The following is a 24,943-nucleotide window of genomic DNA, read 5'->3' as shown; positions in this document are numbered from 1 at the left end:
GAATAGACTTTTGCATGTTGAGCTTTTGGCCAAAGCCTTCTTCAGAAAAGAAAGCACACAAACATTCATGCAGGCAAGTCAACTCACACACACATGACCACTGTCTCCAGCTGCACCAGCCAGAATGCAACTATCATTCGAATGAAAGCAACAATCCGGAGTGGAGTGGGAAGGGCAAGGAATAGGTGGTATGGCTGGAGTGAGAGCAGAGCTGTGTCTGGCAGAGCATTCAGGAATGAGATGATAGCAGAACTTGTCCTGCCAGGTGCAGAATTGCGGGGGATTGGGGGATGAAGTGTGGGGTGACAAGGGGAGTGGAAATGGAGAGGATCAGAGAAGGAGAAAAGTCTAGATGGAATGCTGGCAGAGAACAGTGCACAATCAGGGTGATAGGATGTTAAATGGGAGAAAGTGATCAGACAGAAGGCTGGGATAACTCTGGGAGCAGAGAATGTGTATTAAGGGTAACTGCCACTTGTGCAGTTCAGAAAATCTGGTGGTGGAGGGGAGAATCTGAATGGGCTGGGTTGTGAAGCAGCCATCCTGACACACCCCCAGTCCTTCCACTATTCCCAATCCTCCCACCACCTCTGAGAACCATATACAAAGGAACACCACCTTCATCATCCAATACCATCCTGGACTGCAACAACTAAATCATCACACCCTGAAATGAGGGACATCTTACCCATGATTCTTCCCACCTCTCCTAAAGTGGCACTCTATCACCCACTCAACTTTCACAACATCCTATTCCATCCCTTTGCCACTCCCAATCCCATCCCATCCCCTTGCCTGCTCAATCCACATACTCAGCATTTCCTATTCCAGTCCTGTCACAGGCTTATCCTAACCCATCGGAGGCCAGGCCACCTGTGAAAGCAGACATGTCATTTACCAACTCTGATGCAATCATCACACAGCTTTTTAAATTGGTATGACTACCAACCAGCTGTCCATGAGGATGAATGGCCACCACCAAACAGTGGCCAAGCACAAAGTGAACCACTTTGTGGCACAACATGTGGCTGCACATAACACGCTTAATTTCTATGGCTGCTTCACAACCTGGCCCATCTGGATCCTCTCCTTAATCCTCAGTTTTTCTGAACTTCACAGATGGGAGTTATCTTTACATAACCTTCTCCACTCCTGAAATAGTTCTGGCCTCAACCTATGGTAACCTATTGCCCCCACACCCTTCTTCCAACAGAATCTACCCCCTTTGTCCATTCACCTCCTCCAATTTCGTGTCCCCTAAGCCTCATTGCATTCCCTGCTCTCTGACAGTACACCCACCAGTCTTTTCCCCTTCTCTGCTCCTCTCTTTTTTGCAATCACCTGCCCCCTTCCTCCCTCCCCCACAGCCTCCCAGTGCTGTACTTGGCAGCCTTATCCTGCTGCCATTTAATCCCCACACACTCTGGCAGGCAGTGCTTTTCTCTTGACCCAGCAATGCCTTGCTATTCCTCCCCCTTGTCCACCACACTATAGGTTTCTGCTTTCATGTGATGCACCAGTCACATTCTGGCTAGAGATAGTGGTCATGTGTGTGTGAGGTGTGCTTGTGTGTGTGTGTGTGTGTGTGTGTGTGTGTGTGTGTGTGTGTGTGTGAGCACACATGAACACGCGCACGCATCTTCTTTTCTGAAAAAGGGTTCGGCTGAAATCTCAATATGTAATGGTCTTTTCACTGTGCCTGTCTGCAAGTCAATGTGTTGTCTGTGCAGAGAGTATCAATCTGTCCTTTTTGTTATATTATCATATTGTAGATTGCTAATTTAAATTTATTTACCCCTTGCCTACAATTTTGGTATAAGATTTAGTGTATAATTATTTCATGCTCTACATTTAGCACTCTAAAAATTGTACATCATTCCCTTGATGACAGAGATATATAATAAAATACAAGACAATGCAGTCAACTATCATAGAATAATGAACAAAGAACATTCCTAAGCAAGTAATACTATTTCCAAACAAAATACATCCTCCAAATATTAGTAAAACAGTCCTACCTTGTACAGCCAAATGAATTAACAGCTCACTGTGACCAAAGACATTGCCTGCCTGACAGATGTACAGACCAGAGTCCTCTCTGTTAGATTTGCTTATGATCAGTTTCGATGAAATACCTCTGTCCGTCTTGATTTCTGACACACTTAACCTGTTAACAGAGCATCAGAAATTTTATTAGTACTATAGCTGCTGTACAGCATATCATGTAGAAATTGTGAAAATAAAATTTGCATAATGTCACACCGAAATGTCTACATCACATTCATCAGTTAACGGGTCAGGTGACTTGGTAACTACATCTACAGCTATACCCTCCAAACCAGTGTCAAGCACATGGGCAGAAGAAACTGTTCAGTGTATCACATAACTAATGACAGATGGCAATCTATACACACAGACAACAGAATGTTGAAAGATATAAAAACAAAATGCTATTAGGAGCAGTGCAAAATATCTTCAGTCCATATTCTCAAGCAAAGTTCTGTCGTAGTTGTATCAGAGTTCCATCCACAACAAACAGGGTCCACCAAAATTATGCCATATCCAATATGGTAACACATACGTGCAAACTCCACTTCTCACAACACTGACTTAGGCCAGCTCTGGGCAACCTTATATGTTGAAGTGTAGCATGGTCCCATAAGAGGGTGCACCTGAGGAGTAGTGCCATCTGAGTAGTGGTGGCACACTAGCTGATGGTCATTTGTACCAGCAAACCAGTTTCCATGGTAGCATCAGGTGTAACCACTACACCCCTCACCCCCCTCCCCTTCCGACACCAAGCTGTGAATTCTAGGGAAGAAGAAGAAGTTAATGCATGGTCCGGAGGAGCTGCCACCTGGAAAGGCAGCAGGTTGACATCCATTGGCATTGCTAGGGAATGCTGAGGTAAGGTGAGGCTTAATGTGAAATGTTCAGGTCACCTCGGGTCAAGACAGTCCATCAGAAGCAGAGAAGCAGTTGGCTATTGATCATGATAGTGGACGGGAAGTTGGTTTCAATGGCACCACAGAAGTTTGTGGCAGACACCATGGTATAAAGCATAGACCCGTGGTGGGCAGAGATTGTTCTACATATCCAGGATGGGTTGAACCTCCCCACCAGGAAACAATAGACCATCCATTTCATCAGAACTGCTTGCAGCAGCATTAGAAAAAGTTTCCAGATTTTTAAAATGGGGAACCAGTGATGACATACAGGTTAACAGAAAAGTAGGTCATAATGTTCATTGTAATAACATTCAGATAATGAATGTAACTCAGTGATAGATAGGTTACTTTTCATTCCATAGATCAACAGTGAAGAGATCCTGAAGGACGGAGAATATGTCATGAAAGGTAGAGGAACCAAGAAAATTCTTTGCAGAATTTCATGACATCAAAATATACCTAATGAAAAGGGAGTTAATAATGTCAGAAATTAAGCAGGAACAACAAGGATATTTGTAGCTTAAGGCTATTATGCGAGGCAATGCGTGTATTATGTAGCAGTGAATGTGAAATTGTTGAGGATGGTAATGATGAAGACAGTAAAAAGTACTCTATACCCAGAGTTGGTTGGAGGACATTGGGCATTTTTCCTACAAGTAGCATAGCATTTGCAGTAATATCCCCCTCCCCCTCCCCTCTCCAATGTTTCCCTCCAACATAAGTTGCCTTTCCTTCAGCTCTTGGACATGACATTGAAAAAAAAAAATTGTGAAGTGTGTTGCCTTTTTGTTTAAAATAAGTACCACAGAGTCCACATATAGACTCTTCTGTAAGTGAAATAAATTCCTGTATCTTGTTCCAATGTTAAATATTTTGTGAAAAAATAATTCTTTTCCATTTAAAGTAATTCCTGAGACTTTTAAGAGCTATTAGTTGAAAAATTTTGTTGCTATCTATGCAGGGTGGCAAAAAATTGACAATGCAGAAGTGAGCAAAAGCAAAAACATTCCAGTAAACAAGGTGCTTGTGAAATAGCTTTGAATTTGTGATTACACGCTGCCAATGATTTCAGTATGAGATAGTGTCTGAGTCAGTACAAAATTATTTGAACTGCACACTTTTCCATTAATATTCCATCTAATTAGGTTCAAATTTCACAAAATTAAATACATCTTTGGAAGAGAAGAAGTAGTTGTATGCATCTCAATAGCTCAGACAGTAAGGCAGTACCAAGGAAAGAAGGAAAGGCTGAAAGATGTGAGGAATACACAGTGAGTCTATATAAGGGAAATAAACATAAAGATGATGTTATAGAGAGAGAAAGGCCACTGGAATAGACAACATGTCCCCTGAATTATTGAGATACTTAGGAGAGCCAGTCATGACAAACATATTCTACAGGGTGTGCATGATACACAAGACAGGTGAAGTACCTTCCGACATGCAGAAGAGTGTAATAATTCCACTTCCAAAGGTGAAAGGTGCTGAATAATATGATAATTACTAAATCATCAGTTTAATGAGATGGATTATTTGCAGAACAATGAAACGTTGGTGGAAACTGACCTCAGGGAAGATCAGCTTGGGTCTGTGAGAAATATTGGGCTATATATGAGGTAAATACTGATTGCATGATGTAGCTTCAAGAATGGTTTAAAAAAAGGCAAACCTATGTTAAAAAGCATTTGTTGACTTAGAAGAAGCTATTGATTGGAATAATCTCATTGAAATTGTGAAGGTAGCAGAAGTAAAGTACAGGAAGTGAAAAGTTATCTTCAGCTTGTACAGAAATCAGATTGCACTCATAAAATTGAAGGACATGAAAGTGAAGCAGTGGTTGAGAAGGGAGTGATGTAGGATTGTAGATTATCCCACGTGTTTTTCAGTCTGTACATTGGGAAAGCATTAAAGGAAACCATGGAGAAATTTGGAAAAGGAGTCAAAGTTCATGGAGAAGAAAAAAATTGAATTTTGCTAGTGACATTTCAGTTCTGTCAGACATGGCAAAAACTTCTAAGATCAATTGAATGAAACAGAACATTTCTTGGAAACAGGTTATAAGACAAACATAAACAGAAGTAAAGTAAGGGTAATGGAATAAACAGGGTGGAGAGAAAAAGGTGTTAGAAAATATTTCTCTACTGTAGTTGATAGTATGCCATAAATGATTCAACTTGTGATATTGCTGTAATATGGTTATAAAAATTCTATAGCTCTCCCACCAATGTCTCAGTTTCCATTTCAGAAAGGAAACACTAACACTGGAACAGTGTTTGTTGCTCATAAAGACATTTCATGCAAATTCTGGATGTGTCTTTGTGGTGAGATGCATATTCTACAGCACACTGGTCCAAGAATAGCACCTCCCTGAATGACCACTTCTAGATGACATTACTGTACTGAATTGAAGTCAAAAGTTGCACCAAAATTTAGGCATCCTCTGATACAGATTTTGTGTAATGTTTTCCATGTTTTTTAACAGGTTGATGAATTATTTGAAAAGACCAGAGACCTACACAATTCCAGGAAGGGCCACATAGGATGACCAGCCTCAGTTGTAGCCTTGAAGAATGTGGAGTGAGCGAGGACTCTATACATGACGAGGTCACTACATCAAGACATGTAGCACAGTAACATGAGATGTCATGATGGTCTCTCCAGAGGACAATGAAGGAGAAACTAAACCTTTTCCCCTGCAAAATTCAGCGCTAATAACTGTTGAAGGTTCAGGCAGTGTGGAGCACCTCCACACTACACTGTGGAGGTCTTAGAATTCTGTCAGGAAGGTTCAAAGTTCAGACTGTTGTCCTGGACACCTTAGCATTCACTGGAGGTGATGTGGAGTGGCTCCCTATAGTCCTGCATTCAGCCTTTATGGTTATTTCTAATGGGATTACCTGAAGAACAGAGTCTTCAAAGATGCGCCTGCAACACTCCAGAATGTTGGTAGTCCAATTTCCAGAGAGATTCAAGCAGTCTAAAATAATGTTGTTCAGAAAGTCATTACAGAATTCAGTTAAAGACTCCATAACACATTTTTGCAGAAGGAAATCACTTTGAAAATTGTCTGTATTAAATTAGGGTTGTCTGTTATTACAAAAATATGACAAGAATCTATCACTCCAAGTTATGTTGTAGGACACAAAAACTTTCTAACACCTATTTTGAATTAAATCAGATGATGCTTAGGGAATTACAAATGAAACAAGACACTAAAAATAATAGATAATGTTTGCTGTTTGGGCAGCAAAATGATTAATGATGACTGAAACAGAAAGGATATAAAATGGGGACTGACTATTGTAAGAAAAATATTTATGGAAGGGAGGACTTTGTTAACATCTAATAAAAATTTAAGTGCAGTTAAAAATGTGACTTTGTATAGAGGTGAAACATAGATGACAAGCAGTTTAGACAAGAAGAGGATTAAAATTTTTAGAATGAGATGCTAAGTTTAAGATTAAATGGTTAGATCAGGTAACTAATGAGGATACACTGAATAGAAGTGCAGAAAAAAGAAATTTATGGGACAACTTGAATAAAAGAAGGGATGACATATTGTTAGGCATCAAGAAATTATCAATTTAGTAAAAGAGGGAAGAAGGGGGGGGGGGGGGGGTTAAAAACTGTTGGAGGAGGCTAAGGGATGAATACAGTCAGCAAGTCCAAATGGATGAAGGTTGCAGTAGAAGAGATTTCCACAGAAAAGACTAATGTGGACAGCTGCATCAAACTAGTCTGCGGACTGAAGACAACAACAATAACAATAAAAACAACCATTACCACCTTGCACAACTTACGGGTATATAGTACATGCATTGTGGGATATGGGCAAATTTTTCTCCTGATGTAAGACAACATCTAACACACCAATATTGTCCAAGATGGATAGGTCAAACACAGCCGGCAGCTTGTCCTTCAAGGTCAGCTGACCTCAGTCCTTTGAATTTTTCAGTTTAACATCACCTCAAAAGTGAAGTATACAGAACTCCCATTGATATGTCCAAAGAACTGGAGCAGCAAATTGTACAATCTTGTCAACATTCATTACATGATTTGGGGAGTGTTTAAATGAATTTGTAACTTACTGCTTGGACAACTGCAATGTTGCATCCGAGTGTGAGAATGACAGCTGGAGAACCTTGTTTAACAGGTACGAGTATTCATAAATTTTACTTTTAACACATAATATGTTGAAGTTGTATTGTATTTCTTGTTAAGGTAGGCCATGGATGAAATGTGAGATCAAGTAGATGGAACTTAATGAAGAAGTTTAGATTTCACATAAATTCGTACTAACCTGGAAAATATTTCACACTTAAGTTTGGAACCACACATTATCTCACAAATGGCTGATATTTACTACAACATTTTTGCTTTCATGAGTATTGTTGTATAGGTTCACCCATGTCACTTGTCAGTTTTTGCTAATTATTATTTTTCACTTAGGCATCTCTGACAACCCTCTCAGCTATGCACTCCAGGTGGCTGCCAGTGTCACTTGGTTTGATTAGATTAGATAAGATTAGATTAGTTTCTCGTTCCATAGATCAATGCTGAGGAGATCCTCGTGGATGTGGAACATCTTCCACACAGTTTATAGAAATCTACAGAGTATAGGCGTGTGTGGATGTTTGCTGGCACAGCTTATAAGTGATAATGAGGGAAATGTTGTTCATCTCATCAGTGTTAAATTAAGTAGTCAGTTGCTCCCCTGTCTTTCATCTGTTAGCAGATACTCATCACCAAACCTGATGAAGCTATTGCTATCAGATAATGATACTAACCCATGGTATAGAGATGATGTGAGTGATGTCACATGTGCAGAGACAGAACAGAACACTGACAATATTTATTTTGCTTCCATATTATATTTTGAAAAGTAGGTATGTGTAAAAATGATATGTAGCATAGCCTGAGATAGAGGTTAGGCTGAAAGGTGGTGGTTTGGTTGTGAGTTGATGAAGCCAAAGAATGTGATGTCATGAAAGTAACAAAAGTTTTTGTTATGGGATGAATTTTAGGTGTACTGAATTTTGATGAGTGATTTATGATCATCATTTTGATAACATCATGGGTCAAATCAGATGGATGGTACTGGGAAGATCAATATTTTTCCAGATATGTTACTCAACTATCGACAGTGTGTCATCTTCCACAGTTTGGTGACAATTTGACATATCCTCAGGCTGATGACAATCATGATATATTTAACTATTGAACCTCTAAACAGACCACAAATGCAGTCAACTGTGAAACATACACAACCCATTTGGGCAACCACTGTCCACAATTAAAAAATATGCTCTGCAAACCAATGTAGTGTTCACAATAAAAGCTACTACATGGCACCGGGTCTCTTCCTCATTAGACTTAAGACTGGAACATGGAGAAAGTGACTGAATCTATACCACCATGTTATTTTTATGATCCCTTACAATCAGCTGGTGTCCAAATTCTTGTAACTTCAACAGGACTAAACAATATTCTTGAATGACTCAAGACTGGACTGCACAACAACTTTAAATGTGGTCTTCAAGATTTGTGGCAGTAACAGTGAGAAGATAGTGAAAATAATATTGTATATGAATTACACCATAAATAGCACAAATTATGAAATTTAGCTTCACTGAACTTTTTATGCCCTTCTATTACTTTTATGGCAGTTCACGCCAAGCATTCATTTGTGTCTGCACCAGGATTTATTGACTTTGCTCCATCTGTAAGACTCACAACATTTGGTTAAAAAAGCATTACTTACCTGTAACTGTGATGCAACCGTTGTCCATTGAAGAGCCAGTCAACCTGAATAGGATGGTCTCCTCTGACATCACACTGTAACATTACCTGATCACCACGTCGAGCAGTTGCAGTCTTCTCCACCACGTCAAAACTAACTGGTTCTGCAACATTAAAATTCATTATCACAGTTAATAATTTAGCCAATTATTATAACTAATAACAGCATTCCATTAAGTTCACAAATATTCTGCCACAGTTTTTAGTAATAACAATAAAGCAAACAAACAAGAATAATAAACAGCTTATAGGGAATGCCAACGAGAATAAGAAACTAAATTAAAAATTCTTCTCAATAGACTTATTTCATCAATAGACAAGTCCCCAACAATCAGTCTCTCCTACTCGTCTCATCTGATAAGTCCTCCTGACTTGGATTCTGGGTGACTTGTCTGAACTCCACCCCTTTTCCTAAGCCTCTCCAGTCCTATTCCTACACCCCTATTCCTTCCCCTTCCACCTTTCTGCCTGAAGAAGGAGCCACCAGATCCGAAAGCTTGTATAAGTAAAAACTTTTTTTTATACATGTGTCCTCAGGCCACCATTTGGTAAGTAGATTTATTTATCTATCCAATTACAAAAGAATACAAAGAGGTTTTCTAGGAAGATTGTGTTTTTGTTATGGGTATTTTACATTTATACTGATGTATTCTTGGGCAAGGGTCTGGTACCAGACTAAATTAACTCTTCATTCCATGTATCTGTAGGAAACATGTGTGAATGTGGAACGTTATTATGTGATATTGATAAAAATATAGTAATAATAATACATACCTGCAGTACATCAGTTGGTTCCACTTCAAAATTAGTCAATGGAATAGAAGGAGTTGATCACAAGTAAGTTTTTGGGGCGCTCTTAAACTGAAACTTATTTGTAACAAAACTTTTTGTGGTTCTTAGCAAGTTATTGAAGGTGTGTGTTTCTGAATAGTGAATCCCTTTTTGGGCAAAAAAAGTTCTCATTCCTAGTATACATTTTGTGAAATGAGTTGTTTACTGGAATATATTACTTGAAGTGTGAGCCCAAAATTATGGAATGAAAGTAAGTTCCATATGTGAGCTTTTCTATTTTTATGTCACCTATGTCTGATAACTTTGACATTGCAAATAAGGATTTGTTTAGGCATTTCTTCTGCGTTCTACTTTTTGCAACTTAATTAGTTACATGTTCCAAAGAATATTTGAACAGTTCTTTTACTCAACTGATGTGGAAAGAGTCAGATTATGGGAAAATGTATGCACTTTTAGTGTTAATGTTAAGGAATATATTTTTTTTCCTTTTACCCCTCTCAGGTAATATCCCCAGGCACTTTAACACTGCGAGACCTCTCCTATCTGTGCTTCTTCACACTTTATGCATGTGCTGGGTGGAAACCTCTTACATTTAGTGAACTGCATGTAGTGAGTCTTTTGAAAGTTTAATTAAAAGTGATTTGACCATAAGCCATTTATTGATGGCCAGGAAAATGTCATTAGCAGTCGTTTTTAAAACTGTGCTTGACTTGTTATTTACTGCAATACTTACATCATCTGCAAGCAAAGCAAACTCTTCGGCTGTCAGTGTGTCTGATGAGAGGTCATTTATGCACACAAGAAAAAATTATGGCCCTGTGACAGCCACTTGTGGGACACTACACATAATCATGTACTTCCCAATCAGATGATGACTGACAGCTTAATTCACTGGTCTCTTCATACTGCTACCCTCTGTTTCCTGTTTGTGAGATATGACTTTAAGCATTTTGTGGCACAGTTATATTACAACTTACTTAAAATATTGTGGTTTGTATAGTCAAATACCCTTGACAAATCATAGAAAATACCTGCAGCATGTAAGTCATTACTTAATACATAAAGTGCATTTTCAGTATCAGAACCTTTCATAAATCCAAACTATGTCATTGGTAGTATATTATTTGAAGTCAAATAGTTAGATGGTTAAAAAGTGGCCTATATATTACCTTTTCTCCCCATTAACCACTGACCTTGCTATTGGTGGGGTGGTTTGTGTGCCTCTGTAATACAGATAGCCACAGTGTAAATGTAGCCATATCAGATAGCTATCTGTTGAGAGGCTAGACAAATGTGTAATGTGTGGTTCCTCAAGAAGGGAAGTAGCCTATTCAGTAGTTGAAGGGGAAACAGTGTGGATGATTGACTGATCTGACCTTGTAATGTCAACAAAAATAGCCTTGCTGTGCTGGTACTGTGGATGACCGAAAGCAAGGGGAAACTACAGCCTTAGCTTTTCTTGGTGGCATGCAGCTCGACTATATGGTTAAATGATTATGACATCCTCTTGGGTAAAATACTACATGGTAAAATAATCCCTCATTCAGATCTCTGGGTGGGGACTACTCAGGAGGATGTTGTCATCAGGAAAAACAAAACTACTGATCAGTGTATTAGAGCATGGAATGTTAGATTCCATAATCGGGCAGGTAGATTAGAAAATTTAAAAAGGGAGATGGGTAGGTTAAAGTTATATGTAGTGGGAATTAGTGAAGTTTGGTGGTAGCAGGAATACGGCTTCCAGTCTGGTGAATTCAGTGCAAAGTCAACTAGGGACAATACAGGAGTAAGTTTAATTATGAATAAGAAAACAGAAATGCAGATAAGCTACTATGAACAGCATAGCAAATGCATTACTGTAACAAAGATAGACACGAAGCACTCACCCTGAACTATAATGCAAGTTTATAATCATCGCTAACACTTCATCTGAGAATAATGAAAGAGGGCTGTGTACATGGAAGAGACGTGGAGACACTGGAAGGTTTCAGACTGATTAGATAATGATAAGATAGATATTTCATAACCAGATTTTAAACTGTAAGACATTTCCAGGGGTAGATGTGGACACTGACCACAATTTATTGGTTATGAACTGTAGATTAAAACTGAAGAAACTGGAAAAACGTAGGAAAATAAGGGCATGGGACCTGGATAAGTTGAAAGAACCAGAGCTCATTGAAAGTTTCAGTGGGAGCATTAGGCAATGACTGACTAGACTGAGGGAAAGGCATGTGACAGAAGTCAAATGGGTAGGTTAAGAGATGAAACAGTGAAGGCAGCAGAAGATCAAACAGGTATCCTCGGATAACACAGGAGATATTGGATTTAGCTGATGAAAGGAGACAATATAAAAATGCAGCAAATGAAGCAGGCAAAAGGGAGTACAAAAGTCTAAAAAATGAAACTGACAGGAAGTGCAATGGCTAAGCAGGAATGACTAGAGGACAAAGGTAAGGATATAGAAGCATATATCATGAGGTGAAAGATAAATACTGCCTACATGAAAATGAAAGAGGCCTTTGGAGACAAGAAAAGCCACAATATGAATAACAAGAGCTCAGATTGAAAACTAGTTCAAAGCAAAGAAGAGAAAACTGAAAGGTGGAAGGAGTATATGAAGGGTCTGTACAAGGGAGATGAACTTGCAGGCAATATTATAGAATGGAAGAGGATTTAGATGAAGAGGGGTTGGGAAACATCATACTGCAAGAAAGATCTAAGTTGAAACAAGGTGCCAGGAGTAGACAGGAGTCCTCAGACCTACTGACAGCCTTTGTAACAACAGCCATGGCAAAAATCTTCCTTCTGACATGTGAGATATATGAGACAGGTGAAGTATCCTGACTTCAAGAAGAATGTAGTTATTCCAATTCCAATGAAAGTACGGTAAGTGCTGACAGATGAGAATATTATCAAACTATCAGTTTAATAAGTCATGGGTGAAAAATAGTAGCATGAATATTTTACACAAGAAAGGAAAAACTGGTAGAGGCTGACCTTGGGGAAGATCAGTTAGGATTCCAGAGAAATGTGGCCACATGTGAGGCAAGACTAACTCTATAGCTTCTCGTAGAAGATAGGTTAAGGATAAGTAAACTTACTTTTATAGCATTTGTAGACTTAAAGAAAGCTTTTGACAATGTTGACCAGAATAATCTCTCTGAAATTCTGAAGGTATCAAGGGTAAAATACAGGGAGTGAAAGACTATTCACAATATGTATAGAAACCAGATTGTGGTTATAAAAGTTGAGGGGCATGAAATGGAAGCTGTGATTGAGAAATGAGTGAGACAGGGTTGTAGCTTCTCCCCAATGTTATTCAATCTGTACATTGAGCAAACAGTAAAGGAAACCAAAGAAAAATTTGGAGGAAGAATTAATGTTTAGGGGGAAGAGATAAAAACATTGACATTTAACAAGGACATTGTAATTCTGTCAGAGGCATTAAATGACTTGGAAGAGCATTTGAAGAGAATGGACAGTGTCTTGAAAGGTGGGTATAAGATGAACAACAAAAGCAAAATAAGGGTAATGGAATGTAGTCAAATTAAATATGCTGACCAAATTAGATTAGGACTTGAGAAATTTAAAGTAGTAGATAAGTTTTGCTATTTGGCCAGCCAGATAACTGATAACGGTGGAGGCAGAGAGGATATTAAGTTTAGGCTGACAATTGCAAGAAAAGTGTTTCAGAAGAAAAGAAATTTGCTAACATAAAATATAGATCTAAGTGTTACAAAGCCTTTTATGGAAGTATCTGTATGGAGTGTTGACAAGTGTGGACGTGAAACTAGGACAACAAACAGTTTAAAGTGGAAGTGAAACATGGACAACAAACAGTTTAAACAAGAAGAGAATAGAAGCTTTTGAACTGTGGTGCTATAGAAGAATTCTGAAGATTAGATGGGTAGATCAGATAACTAATGAGGAAGCACTAAATAGAATTGGTGAGAAAAGAAGTTTGTGGCACAACCTGACTAGAAGAAGGGATGAGTTAATAGGACACATTCTGAAACATCAAGGGATTACCAATTTATACTGAAGGGATGTGAGTGTGTGTGTGTGTGTGTGTGGGATTTTGTTGGGGGGGAGGAGGGGGGGGGGGGTAAAAAGAGACCGAGAGATGAATACATTAAGCAGAGAGTATAGCTTGCACCAGTTACTCAGAGATGAAGAAGATAGACTAGCATGGATAACTGCATCTAACCAGACTTCAAACTGAAGACCACAACAACAACAACAACATTATCTTTCATAATATTTTCAAGAATTTTGCCAAAAGTGAAATTCAGGCTGTAGTTTGATGGCGTTTCTTGAACAGTGGTTTGATGTCAGCACATTTGAGCTGATGTTCCAGTGATAAAAGACTTACTGTACAAATAACTTAAGAGTTTCTAAATTTACATGAATACTCATTTCATCATAACCACTTGACTTAAAAGATTTTAGTATGGACATTATTTCTTGTTAAGTGATTGCCATATTCATGTAACTGAAGCTGTTTATAAAGGTTAGTCTTAGGTATTCTAGGGCATTATTTTCTAACCCTGACACTCCCATATTATCTGTAACTGATATAAAATAGTTGTTAAAGAGATTTCCCATACTACACTCATCTGTTACCAATGTATCAGCTACCCTTAAAGCTATCTGCTCCTGTCCCTTCCCAACTTTACCAGTCTCTTCTTTCACTATACCCCACACTGTTTTTATTTTGTTGCCTGATGCTGCCACCTTCTTCTCGTAGTGCATTTGCTTAAATGTCTGGTCTACTTTACTTAATGTTCTGCACTATTCCTTGTAATAAGGTAATCATAAACAATGGAGCTGTCCTTGCCTGCCAGAGACAGTTTCTTTTTTTGTCTTACAGTATACCTTTATTGCTTGAGGTAATGCATGATTTTGTTATAGATTTCTGTGTAATCTGAATTACCTTTAGAGGGAAGAGCTTTCCAACAAGGTAATGACTCTATAAATGAATGTACTATATTTTTCATTCATTTCACGAACCCAGTGTAAGCAACTCTCCAGTTCATATTTTTGAGCACTTTTCTAAAGTACTAAATATTTGATAGATTCATGCCTAGCACTTGGATCTGCATGTTATGATCTGATAGGCTATTGATGACTGGTACTGTGATATGATTTTGTTCCTTTGATTTGGTTGTAAAATATTATCAATGACTGTCTTTGAGCATTCAGCTGTCCTATCTGGAAAGTTTACTGTAGGGAATAAATTGAATGACAATGTTATTGAGTGTAATAGATTTTTACTGGAACAGTTTTTAGAAAATCTATGTCAAAATTACCAGAAACCACAATGTTTTCTGTCAAATTGGCCAATGGAGCTTCTAGATGATTTATGAACAGTTTAATCAAACAATGGAAAATCCAGGATGAAATGTAACAATATTATGAGATGGAAAGTTGCCACTCACCATATAGCAGATATGCTGACTCACAGATAGGCACAACAAAAAGACTCTTAAAACTATAGCTTTCAGCCATTAAAGTCTTCATCAACAATACAAACACACACACTCACACACACACACACACACACACACACACACACACACACACACACACACACACACACAGACACACACAAATGCAACTCACACACACACCAATGTGGTTTTCATTGCCTGAGACTACAGTTGTGTGTATGAGTTGCATATGTGTGTGTGTGTGTGTGTGTGTGTGTGTGTGTGTGTGTGTGTGTGTGTATGTATGTGTGTATTGTTTGTGTATTGTTTATGAATACCTTAATGGCTGAAAGCTATAATTGTGAGGGACTTTTTGTTGTGCCTATCTGTGACTCAGCATCTCTGCTATATGGTGAGTAGCAACTTTCCTTTTCATAATATTGTTATGAACAGTTTATAATTTCCTGCAGATGCTCCATATATAGTTACTGTTATAAAGGCTCTGCCATGGAATGCTTCTAGATTTGGCTCTAATCAGAATTCATTGATATCAATAGTCTTGAGTTTAAGGCAATTTCTAAAAGTGTGGCAGCCCTTCATCTCTCCATACTAAGCTACAGAAGTAAGAAGGCAACTTAAACCATGAAACATGTAAAATATCTGTACCAGTGGTCACATCATCTTCATAGAGGGAGGTTCTGATAATTGAGTAGTTCATCAGTTTTACTTCTGAGACCTTGCATGTTCTGGTGTAATGAGGATAACTGATGTTGCATTCTTTTTATTGGCTGAAGTACAGCTTAGGGGAGAAATTCTGGTTTTGCTAAATATTTTCTCTTAAGAGCTGTTTACACGGCAGCTGTATGCTAAAATGGGCCTGCTATTTAACTATTGTTTCAAATTTAAAGTGTCTTTCAACTCGGACTGCTCTAAATTTAGTTTTCTTTCTCCCCTCCCTGCCCTAAGAAATGTAGCCCTCCGACACCCATAGCCACTCATATTTTAACATTGTGAGAGTGCCTCCCCCTCCCCCCTTTTAAGTTATCTGCTGTTGGCCAGTTTTCCCTTCCCTTTCCTGCTGAGATGAAGGTCTCATGCAGTGTAAACCCACCTTCTGGTAATATCTACAGGAATCAAACAAATGTGAGACCCCATATCTGATAGAAGCAGCCTTTCCAACATCAAATTAACCATAATGATAGAAGAACTGAAGTGAGTTCAATACTCTGTCCCAAAGCAGACCCAAATCCCACACCAGTATGCTTCGGTGGTGACACTGTCTTCACTAGATCATTCTCTATAGAATACCTACCTTCTTATTTCTTAAATTCTTTTTCAAAATTTGTTGTGCCATTTCTACAATTATTTAATCATGATGCTCATCAATTTCTAACTGGGCATCACTTACTATGTTTGGCAAAATCAGGGTAAACCCTTGCTGATATCAAATGTATTAATTTTCACTCGAGTAATGGGACTGGATGCAATGAAAACAACACAGTGGACATATGCTTTGAGCTTCTGCATTGTCTGTGTGATTTAGGGTTCCAGTGGACAGTTTGAAAGAAAAAATTAACACACTGGATACTACGAAAAAGTCTGCAGATCAAGTGATGTAAGATTATGTGGACAAACTTAAAGAGATGAAGAATACAAAAACGGACCATCAAGGTGCATAAAATATCTCCAATACAGGATTTCAGACAAGTTTATAGCTAAGGAAATTCAACCACATTGTATAACATGGAGATAGTTGCAGCATATGTCTTTAGTGGAAAGTATGTGGCTAGTTGTTTATTAAAAACATATGTAAGGAAAATGCTTGTGGCCATATGCTATGTTCAGAAATTTGTTTTCCCAGTTTCATTATATGGCACAGCACACTGATAACACAATTCTGTCAAACACGGAGATACACAGGATTCTAGTTCTGTTGCAGATTCCATTTTGTTTCACAGCAACAAATTCCTAATGCATATGCTGGCTGACTATGTTTCTTTCAGTGTAAAGAACTTCTTAAAGTGAATAGTGCTTACTCAGTGATGAACAAATTCCCTTTGATAGTCACTAAAACTCTGAACTATATTATTGATTCTGTGGTGAACTGAATGCTCAAGACAACGCTGAGGGGATATAGTGTATAATATCTTTTTATAGGCAGACACCAACTTTCCAGATCAGTTGTTGAAAGTATCAGATGGAGTGACTACCAGTCCTGATTTTCAAATACTTTTCTCTGAACAAGATCCTGGACCAGGGCTTTCCACGACAGCTTAATATCTATCTGAACACCTAGAAGTTAGAACTGTTCAGTTTCACTAATCATATGCCCATTCCGTGAAATTAAAACGTCAGGTTTTGTTGAATTGTGTGTCAGAAACTGTAAAAACTGAGTCTTACTGTGATATACTACCATTTTTACTATTCGAATGGTATCAGAAGTTCGACACGAAAATTAGTCTACTTTGTTTTTTTTTTCATTCGCTATTGTCGTATGGTATTATATTTTGGGGTAACCTTCTCATTCTAAAAGTATATTTTTGGCTCAGAAACTGGCGGTTCGTGCAATAAGTGGTGTTAGTTCACGAACCTCTTGTCGACCTCTGTTCACGAGTCTGGGAATTTTGACATTGGCCTGTCAATACATATATTCCTTATTGTCGTTTCTTATTACCAATATTAGTTTATTACCAAGAATAAGCAGCTTTCACTCGGTTAGTACTCGGCAGAAATGAAACCTGCACTTGGATCGGACTTCCTTAATTCTTGTGCAAAAAGGTGTGCAGTATGCTGCTGCATCCATTTTCAATAAGCTGCCACTCGAGTTCAAAACTCTTAGCAATAATACATGCGCTTTCAAATCGAAACTGAAGAGTTTCCTCGTGGGTCACTCCTTCTATTCTGTCGAGGAGTTCCTTGAAAAATTAAGCCGATTTTTACTGTATTGCTGATAGAGTTTACTTAAACTTATGGACTGACTTTATTAAGGTTCATGAACATTTATTTTTATCTGTTATTGCGTTTATGTTGTAATTTCATGTACTGACACGTTCCATGACCTTGGAGATTTGCTCCTCAATTTGGTCCTACGAACTTGACTAGTAAGTAAATAACATAAAATTGAAACTGGTTGCTTGCCAACTGATGACGTTTGTATTTGTATTTGTATTAGTTTACCAACTAAAAAAAATCTATATTCAGGCATTACGAAAGAAAGAGCTGGCAGGCAAGATGCTGTCGATCCCGTCCGGAAACTGTCAGATGATGAGTAGTAAGTTTAGGACAGAGTTTTAACTCGCCATTATGTTTCATCAAGAGCTGCTCGATTATGCGTTATGTTATTGTTTTTCCATAGGTTAATCAAAAACTATCATCCAAAAAATGGTTTCTCAAAAGTTTCAACATATGTGGTGCATCAGCAAATACCCAAACACGTTTCGTTTCATCGTTAGGGTTGATGAAGTACGTGTTTGTGTAGTCGATGTGGAATTCCTTCTACACTTACCCATTTTTACTTCGCAAATCAGATACAATACCAACTACAACAAATCCCACTTTCTGCGTCTCTCTGACGGTACCTACCAGAAAATCCAGATACATAATAGTATCAAAATTGTTCTTTTTATACAAAAATGATTTGGCGGACAGGGTGGGCAGCAGTCTGCGGTTGTTTGCCGATGATGCTGTGGTGTGCGATGAGTTGTGGTAGTTGAGTGTCTGTAGGAAGATACCAGACAACTTGGAGAAAATTTCCAGTCGGTGTGAGGGGTGGTAGCTAGCTCTAAATGTGGATAAATGCAGATGAGCAGGAAGAACAAATCTGTAATCTTAGGATACAGTATTACTAGTGCCCAACTTGACACAGTCAAGTCATTCAAATATCTGAGCGTAACGTTGCAAAGCGATATGAGGTGGAATGAGCGTATGAAAACTGTGGTAGAGGAGGTAAATGATAGATTTCGGTTTATTAGGAGAATTTTAGGAAGGAGACCGCATATAGGACGCTGGTGCAATCTGTTCTTGAGTATTGCTGAAGTATTTGGGATCTGTACCAGGTCGGATTGAAGGAAGACATCGAAGCAATTCAGAAGAGGGCTGCTAGATTTGTTGCCGTTAAGTTAGAACAAAACTTAAGTGTTACGGAGATGCTTCGAGAACCCAAATGAGAAACACTGCTGAGAAAGTTTAGAGAAACGGCATTTGAAGCTGACTGCCGAACGATTCTGCTCCCGCCAACATACATCGCGCGTAAAGACCACGAAGATAAGATACGAAAAATTAGGACTCATACGGAGGCGTATAGACGGTCGTTTTTCCCTCGCTCTGTTTGCGATTGGAACAGGAGGGGAAATGACAAGTAGTGCTTCAGGGTACCCTCCGCTACGCACCTCGCGGTGGCTTGCGGAGTATCTATGTAGATGTAATACACAGGTTGCTTCCAGGTTCCACATAAACTGTAACTACCTGTACCTGGCTATGTGGCCTGTACAGGATGTTGGCTTCTTAGTCGTAGCAGATGCGACTGTCCACATTCATTTCATCAAAACTCAACACGCACAGCCTCTCTGCTTCGCTTAAGCTTGTTGCTTGCTTACTCATTAAGTGCATCACATCCCTCAAAACGCTAGGAAAACAGCGAAAAATATTGGAAATCAATCTTTTTAGCGTAGAAAATCCCTGTAATGGTATACCCTTACGTTCCTCTAATAAATGTTAAGTTTCTCTGGACAGAGAGCGCAGAAGCAAGGCTTTGCTTACATCTTCCTGACTTCAACGTATACTCTTCTTGGACTTCATGAGATATTTAGTTTGTGTGTCTGTAAAAACTTTTTATAAAACTTGCTGTACTTCACTTATCACTTTAGCACTTTCTCGACACTGGAGGACTTGGCTTTGCTGCCTCTGTCTGCTTAATGCACGAGACAGTAATTTGTTTATCGTCTTCAATGTACTGTTTTCAGCTATTAAACGATGTTTTTTCTCTTTCAGTGCCATCGTAACGACCGAGAGAGCGATGTGCTGACCACACGCCTCTCCTAACCGCATCCTCAACTGAGGATGACGTGGCGGTCGGATGGTCCCGATTGGCCACTTGTTGCCTGAAGACGGAGTGCTTTTTTCTCTCTCGGTAGTCTGTTTCTGCGCTTTGATCTGCTTTCTTCTTCTTCGGTGAGAAAGCAAGTGCACGTGTATTTGTTTCACAGTATTTTCTTTTGCACTTCTTTGGTGGACAGAGGATGAAGCAGCAGCAGCTGAAGTGGCTTTAGTAAGATGCAATGTAGGAACTGCAGTCGGCTTTAAGATCGTCTTTGGCTGAAGTTTCAATAATTCGGCTTGGAGATTACGTAAAAATGGGTTTCTTTAATATTAAAGTTAATACAATCATTTCTTCTACAGAGATGAACACACCGAGCAGATGTTTCAGGATCTTTGGGGAACTTATGATAGGCACCTGATTGTCGTTTTCACACACAGCCGCAGCACAGTTCGGCATTGTTAACGTCAAACAGAAAGAATAAACTCGATAGAACAAGAATTATCCGTGGTCTAGGGGCACGGTAGCTCAGCGTGTTCGGTCAGAGGGTTATCTGCCCTCTGTAACAAAAAAACTGAGTTAATCGATCAACAACGAACTTAAATGGATGTCTTTCGACGTCCGCCTCGAGCAGATGCACCGAACGAAAGCGAACAAAATAAGATTAAAAAAAAAAAGGGTAGCGTCTTTGATTCATAATCACAACGTCTTCGGTGCCCGGTTATCCCCGCCACTGCCTAAATTTTGATAAATAATCAGCATCAGCGGCCTTGTCAAAGAGGGCGGAGGAGCGGATAGAGGTTCAGGGCACTATCTTGTCCTAGGCGGAAGAATCAGCAATGATCAACGACATGAGAACGCCGGCACGGTAGCTCAGCGTGTTCGGTCAGAGGGTTAGCTGCCCTCTGTAATAAAAAAACTGAGTGAATGGATCAGTAACGAACTTCAATGGGCGTCAGGTGACGTCCGCCACGAACAAATGAAACGAACAATAATGAACAAAACGATAGCCGGCACGGTAGCTCAGCGTGTTCGGTCAGAGAGTCGGTTGGCCTCTGTAATAAAAAACTGAGTGGATGAATCAACAAACGACGTCCGCAATGAGCAAACAACGAACGAAATGAAAAAAAAAGAAGAACACGCTGAGCTACCGTGACGCCACCACTCGGCTGCAGCCGCTTCATGGTTAAAATGGCCACGCACAGATGTACATTTAAGCCGGCACGGAAGCTCAGCGTGTTCGGTCAGAGGGTTAGCTGCCCTCTGTAATAAAAAACTGAGTTGATCGAGCAACAACGAACATAAACGGATGTCTCGCGACGTCCGCACCGAGCAAATACAACGAACCAAAACGATCAAAATGAGATTTAAAAAAGGGGTAGCGTCTTTGATTCATAATCAAAACGTTGGGTTCGATCCCCGCCACTGCCCAAATTTTGATAAATAATCAGCATCAGCGGCCTTGTCAAAGAGGGCGGAGGAGCGGATAGATGTTCAGGGCACTCTCTTGTCGTACGCGGAAGAATCAGCAATGATCAACGACATGAGGATGCAGAAGGCAATGGAAACCATTGCATTACAGACACATAACCTGTATCCACAGGACATGTGGCCTGTAGTTGAAGAAGTGTCATGATGATCTCTCCATTGGCAAAAGATTCCGGAATAGTCCCCCATTCGGATCTCCGGGAGGGGACTGCCAAGGGGGAGGTTAACATGAGAAAAAGATTGAATAATCAACGAAAGGATAATGTTCTACGAGTCGGGGCATGGAATGTCAGAACCTTGAACGTAGTAGGGAAACTTGAAAATCTGAAAAGGGAAATGCAAAGGCTCAATCTACGTAGATATAGTAGGGGTCAGTGAAGTGAAGTGGAAGGAAGACAAGGATTTCTGGTCAGATGAGTATCGGGTAATATCAACAGCAGCAGAAAATGGTATAACAGGTGTAGGATTCGTTATGAGTAGGAAGGTAGGGCAGAGGGTGTGTTACTGTGAACAGTTCAGTGACCGGGTTGTTCTAATCAGAATCGACAGCAGACCAACGCCGACAACGATAGTTCAGGTATACATGCCGACGTCGCAAGCTGAAGATGAACAGATAGAGAAAGTGTATGAGGATATTGAAAGGGTAATACATTATGTGAAGGGGGACGAAAATCTAATAGTCATGGGCTACTGGAATGCAGTTGTAGGGGAAGGAGTAGAAGAAAACGTTACAGGAGAATATGGGCTTGGGACAAGGAATGAAAGAGGAGAAAGACTAATTGAGTTCTGTAACAAGTTTCAGCTAGTAATAGCGAATACCCTGTACAAGAATCACAAGAGGAGGAGGTATACTTGAAAAAGGCCGGGAGATACTGGAAGATTTCAATTAGATTACATCATGGTCAGACAGAGATTCCGAAATCAGATACTGGATTGTAAGGCGTACCCAGGAGCAGATATAGACTCAGATCACAATATAGTAGTGATGAAGAGTAGGCTGAAGTTCAAGACATTAGTCAGGAAGAATCAATACGCAAAGAAGTGGGATACGGAAGTTCTAAGGAATGAAGAGATACGTTTGAAGTTCTCTAACGCTATAGATACAGCAATAAGGAATAGCGCAGTAGGCAGCACAGTTGAAGAGGAATGGACATCTCTAAAAAGGGCCATCACAGAAGTTGGGAAGGAAAACATAGGTACAAAGAAGGTAGCTGCGAAGAAACCATGGGTAACAGAAGAAATACTTCACTTGATTGATGAAAGGAGGAAGTACAAACATGTTCCGGGGAAATCAGGAATACAGAAATACAAGTCGCTGAGGAACGAAATAACTAGGAAGTGCAGGGAAGCTAAGACGAAATGGCTGCAGAAAAAATGTGAAGACATCGAAAAAGATATGATTGTCGGAAGGACAGACTCAGCATACAGGAAAGTCAAAATAACCTTTGGTGACATTAAAAGCAACGGTGGTAACATTAAGAGTGCAACGGGTGCTCATATTAAGAAGGGAGTAAGACAAGGCTGTAGCCTTTCGCCCCTACATTGAGGAAGCAATGATGGAAATAAAAGAAAGGTTCAGGAGTGGAATTAAAATACAAGGTGAAAGGATATCAATGATACGATTCGCTGATGACATTGCTATCCTGAGTGAAAGTGAAGAAGAATTAAATGATCTGCTGAACGGAATGAACAGTCTAATGAGTACACAGTATGGTTTGACAGTAAATCGGAGAAAGACGAAGGTAATGAGAAGTAGTAGAAATGAGAACAGCGAGAAACTTAACATCAGGATTGATGGTCACGAAGTCAATGAAGTTAAGGAATTCTGCTACCTAGGCAGTAAAATAACCAATGACGACGGAGCAAGGAGGACATCAAAAGCAGACTCGCTATGGCAAAAAAAGGCATTTCTGGCCAAGAGAAGTCTACTAATATCAAGTATCGGCCTTAATTTGAGGAAGAAATTTCTGAGGATGTACGTCTGGAGTACAGCATTGTATGGTAGTGAAACATGGACTGTGGGAAAACCGGAACAGAAGAGAACCGAAGCATTTGAGATGTGGTGCTATAGACGAATGTTGAAAATTAGGTGGACTGATAAGGTATGGAATGAGGATGTTCTATGCAGAATCGGAGAGGAAAGGAATATGTGGAAAACACTGATAAGGAGAAGGGACAGGATGATAGGACATCTGCTAAGACATGAGGGAATGGCTTCCATGGTACTAGAGGGAGCAGTAGAGGGCAAAAACTGTAGAGGAAGACAGAGATTGGAATATGTCAAGCAAATAATTGAGGACGTAGGTTGCAAGTGCTACTCTGAGATGAAGAGGTTAGCACAGGAAATAAATTCGTGGCGGGCCGCATCAAACCAGTCAGTAGACTGATGAAGGAAAAAAAAAAAGAGCACAAAACTTACTCACTTCAACATCTACGGGCGCACGCGAACTGAGCAGTTTCTCGACGATGACGTAATGCGCAGAACGGTGAAAAATGTGTTCTGCGCACGCAGTGGGCTCCCCCCCCCCCCATCCCCTTGCATTATTACGACACCCGCTACTACTACTACTACTTCTACCAACTTAACCCAATTATTTAGCGATCTAAAGTATAAAATTTTTCCCATTATTATTATTATTACTGTTACTAGTTAATTTGTGCGCTTGCTTTAACTTTCCTGTATGATGTACGGTAATCATTACTTGAAATCTATTATTTTGAGAGACTGGTACGATGTTTTTGCATTTACAGGTTGGCCACTCTGTTCAAGAACATCAAGGAAATAGCATACAAACTTCTTCTGATTAACCCTGCTGTCGAACGATGACGTCATTTTAGGGTACTTGTCATTTTAGGTCGATTTCTCCTATTTCATAAATGTTCGTTGCAACTCAACCCAATGATTCTGTGGTGTCACCACCAGACACCACACTTGCTAGGTGGTAGCCTTTAAATCGGCCGCAGTCCGGTAGTATACGTCGGACCCGCGTGTCGCCACTATCAGTGATTGCAGACCGAGCGCCGGCACACGGCAGGTCTAGAGAGACTGGGCACTCGCCCCAGTTCTACAGCGGACTTTGCTAGCGATGGTTCACTGAGCAAATACGCTCTCATTTGCCGAGACGATAGTTAGCATAGCCTTCAGCTACGTTATTTGTTATGACCTAGTAAGGCGCCATTATCAGTTACTATTGATATTGTGAATCATGTAATGTCAAGAGCTACGTTCGTCATTAATGGATTAAAATTAAGTATTCCACCAGCTTCGTCCGTTGTTTCTAAATTCTAATTTCCTGGTCCACGCCAGCCTGCGTGAGCTAAAACGCGTGCCTTTCGGCCTCCTCTAGTAACACAGTGTTGGCTCTCCTGCCAACCACAACAGATTCATTACTGCATTTGATTTGATTTCGATACTACTATACACGACGTAAATGATCACATTTTTTCTT

At 39.6% G+C, this 24,943-nt stretch overlaps 1 protein-coding gene across 1 annotated transcript in view; it reads right to left on the bottom strand.

Moving 5' to 3' along the window:
• Positions 1 to 24,943, bottom strand: part of LOC126297570 (Down syndrome cell adhesion molecule-like protein Dscam2) — a 647,360-nt gene that overhangs the window by 177,633 nt on the left and 444,784 nt on the right. Inside the window, exons 17-18 of the mRNA XM_049988565.1 lie at positions 8,710 to 8,851; positions 2,019 to 2,167 (exon numbers count right to left, since the gene is read on the bottom strand). Of these exons, the coding sequence (XP_049844522.1) occupies positions 2,019 to 2,167; positions 8,710 to 8,851 (291 nt within the window). The remainder of the gene's footprint in view (positions 1 to 2,018; positions 2,168 to 8,709; positions 8,852 to 24,943) is intronic.

The sequence above is a fragment of the Schistocerca gregaria genome, chromosome 1, assembly GCF_023897955.1.
Source record: "Schistocerca gregaria isolate iqSchGreg1 chromosome 1, iqSchGreg1.2, whole genome shotgun sequence".
Lineage (NCBI taxonomy): Eukaryota > Metazoa > Arthropoda > Insecta > Orthoptera > Acrididae > Schistocerca > Schistocerca gregaria.
This window is presented reverse-complemented; position numbering and strand designations above follow the sequence as displayed.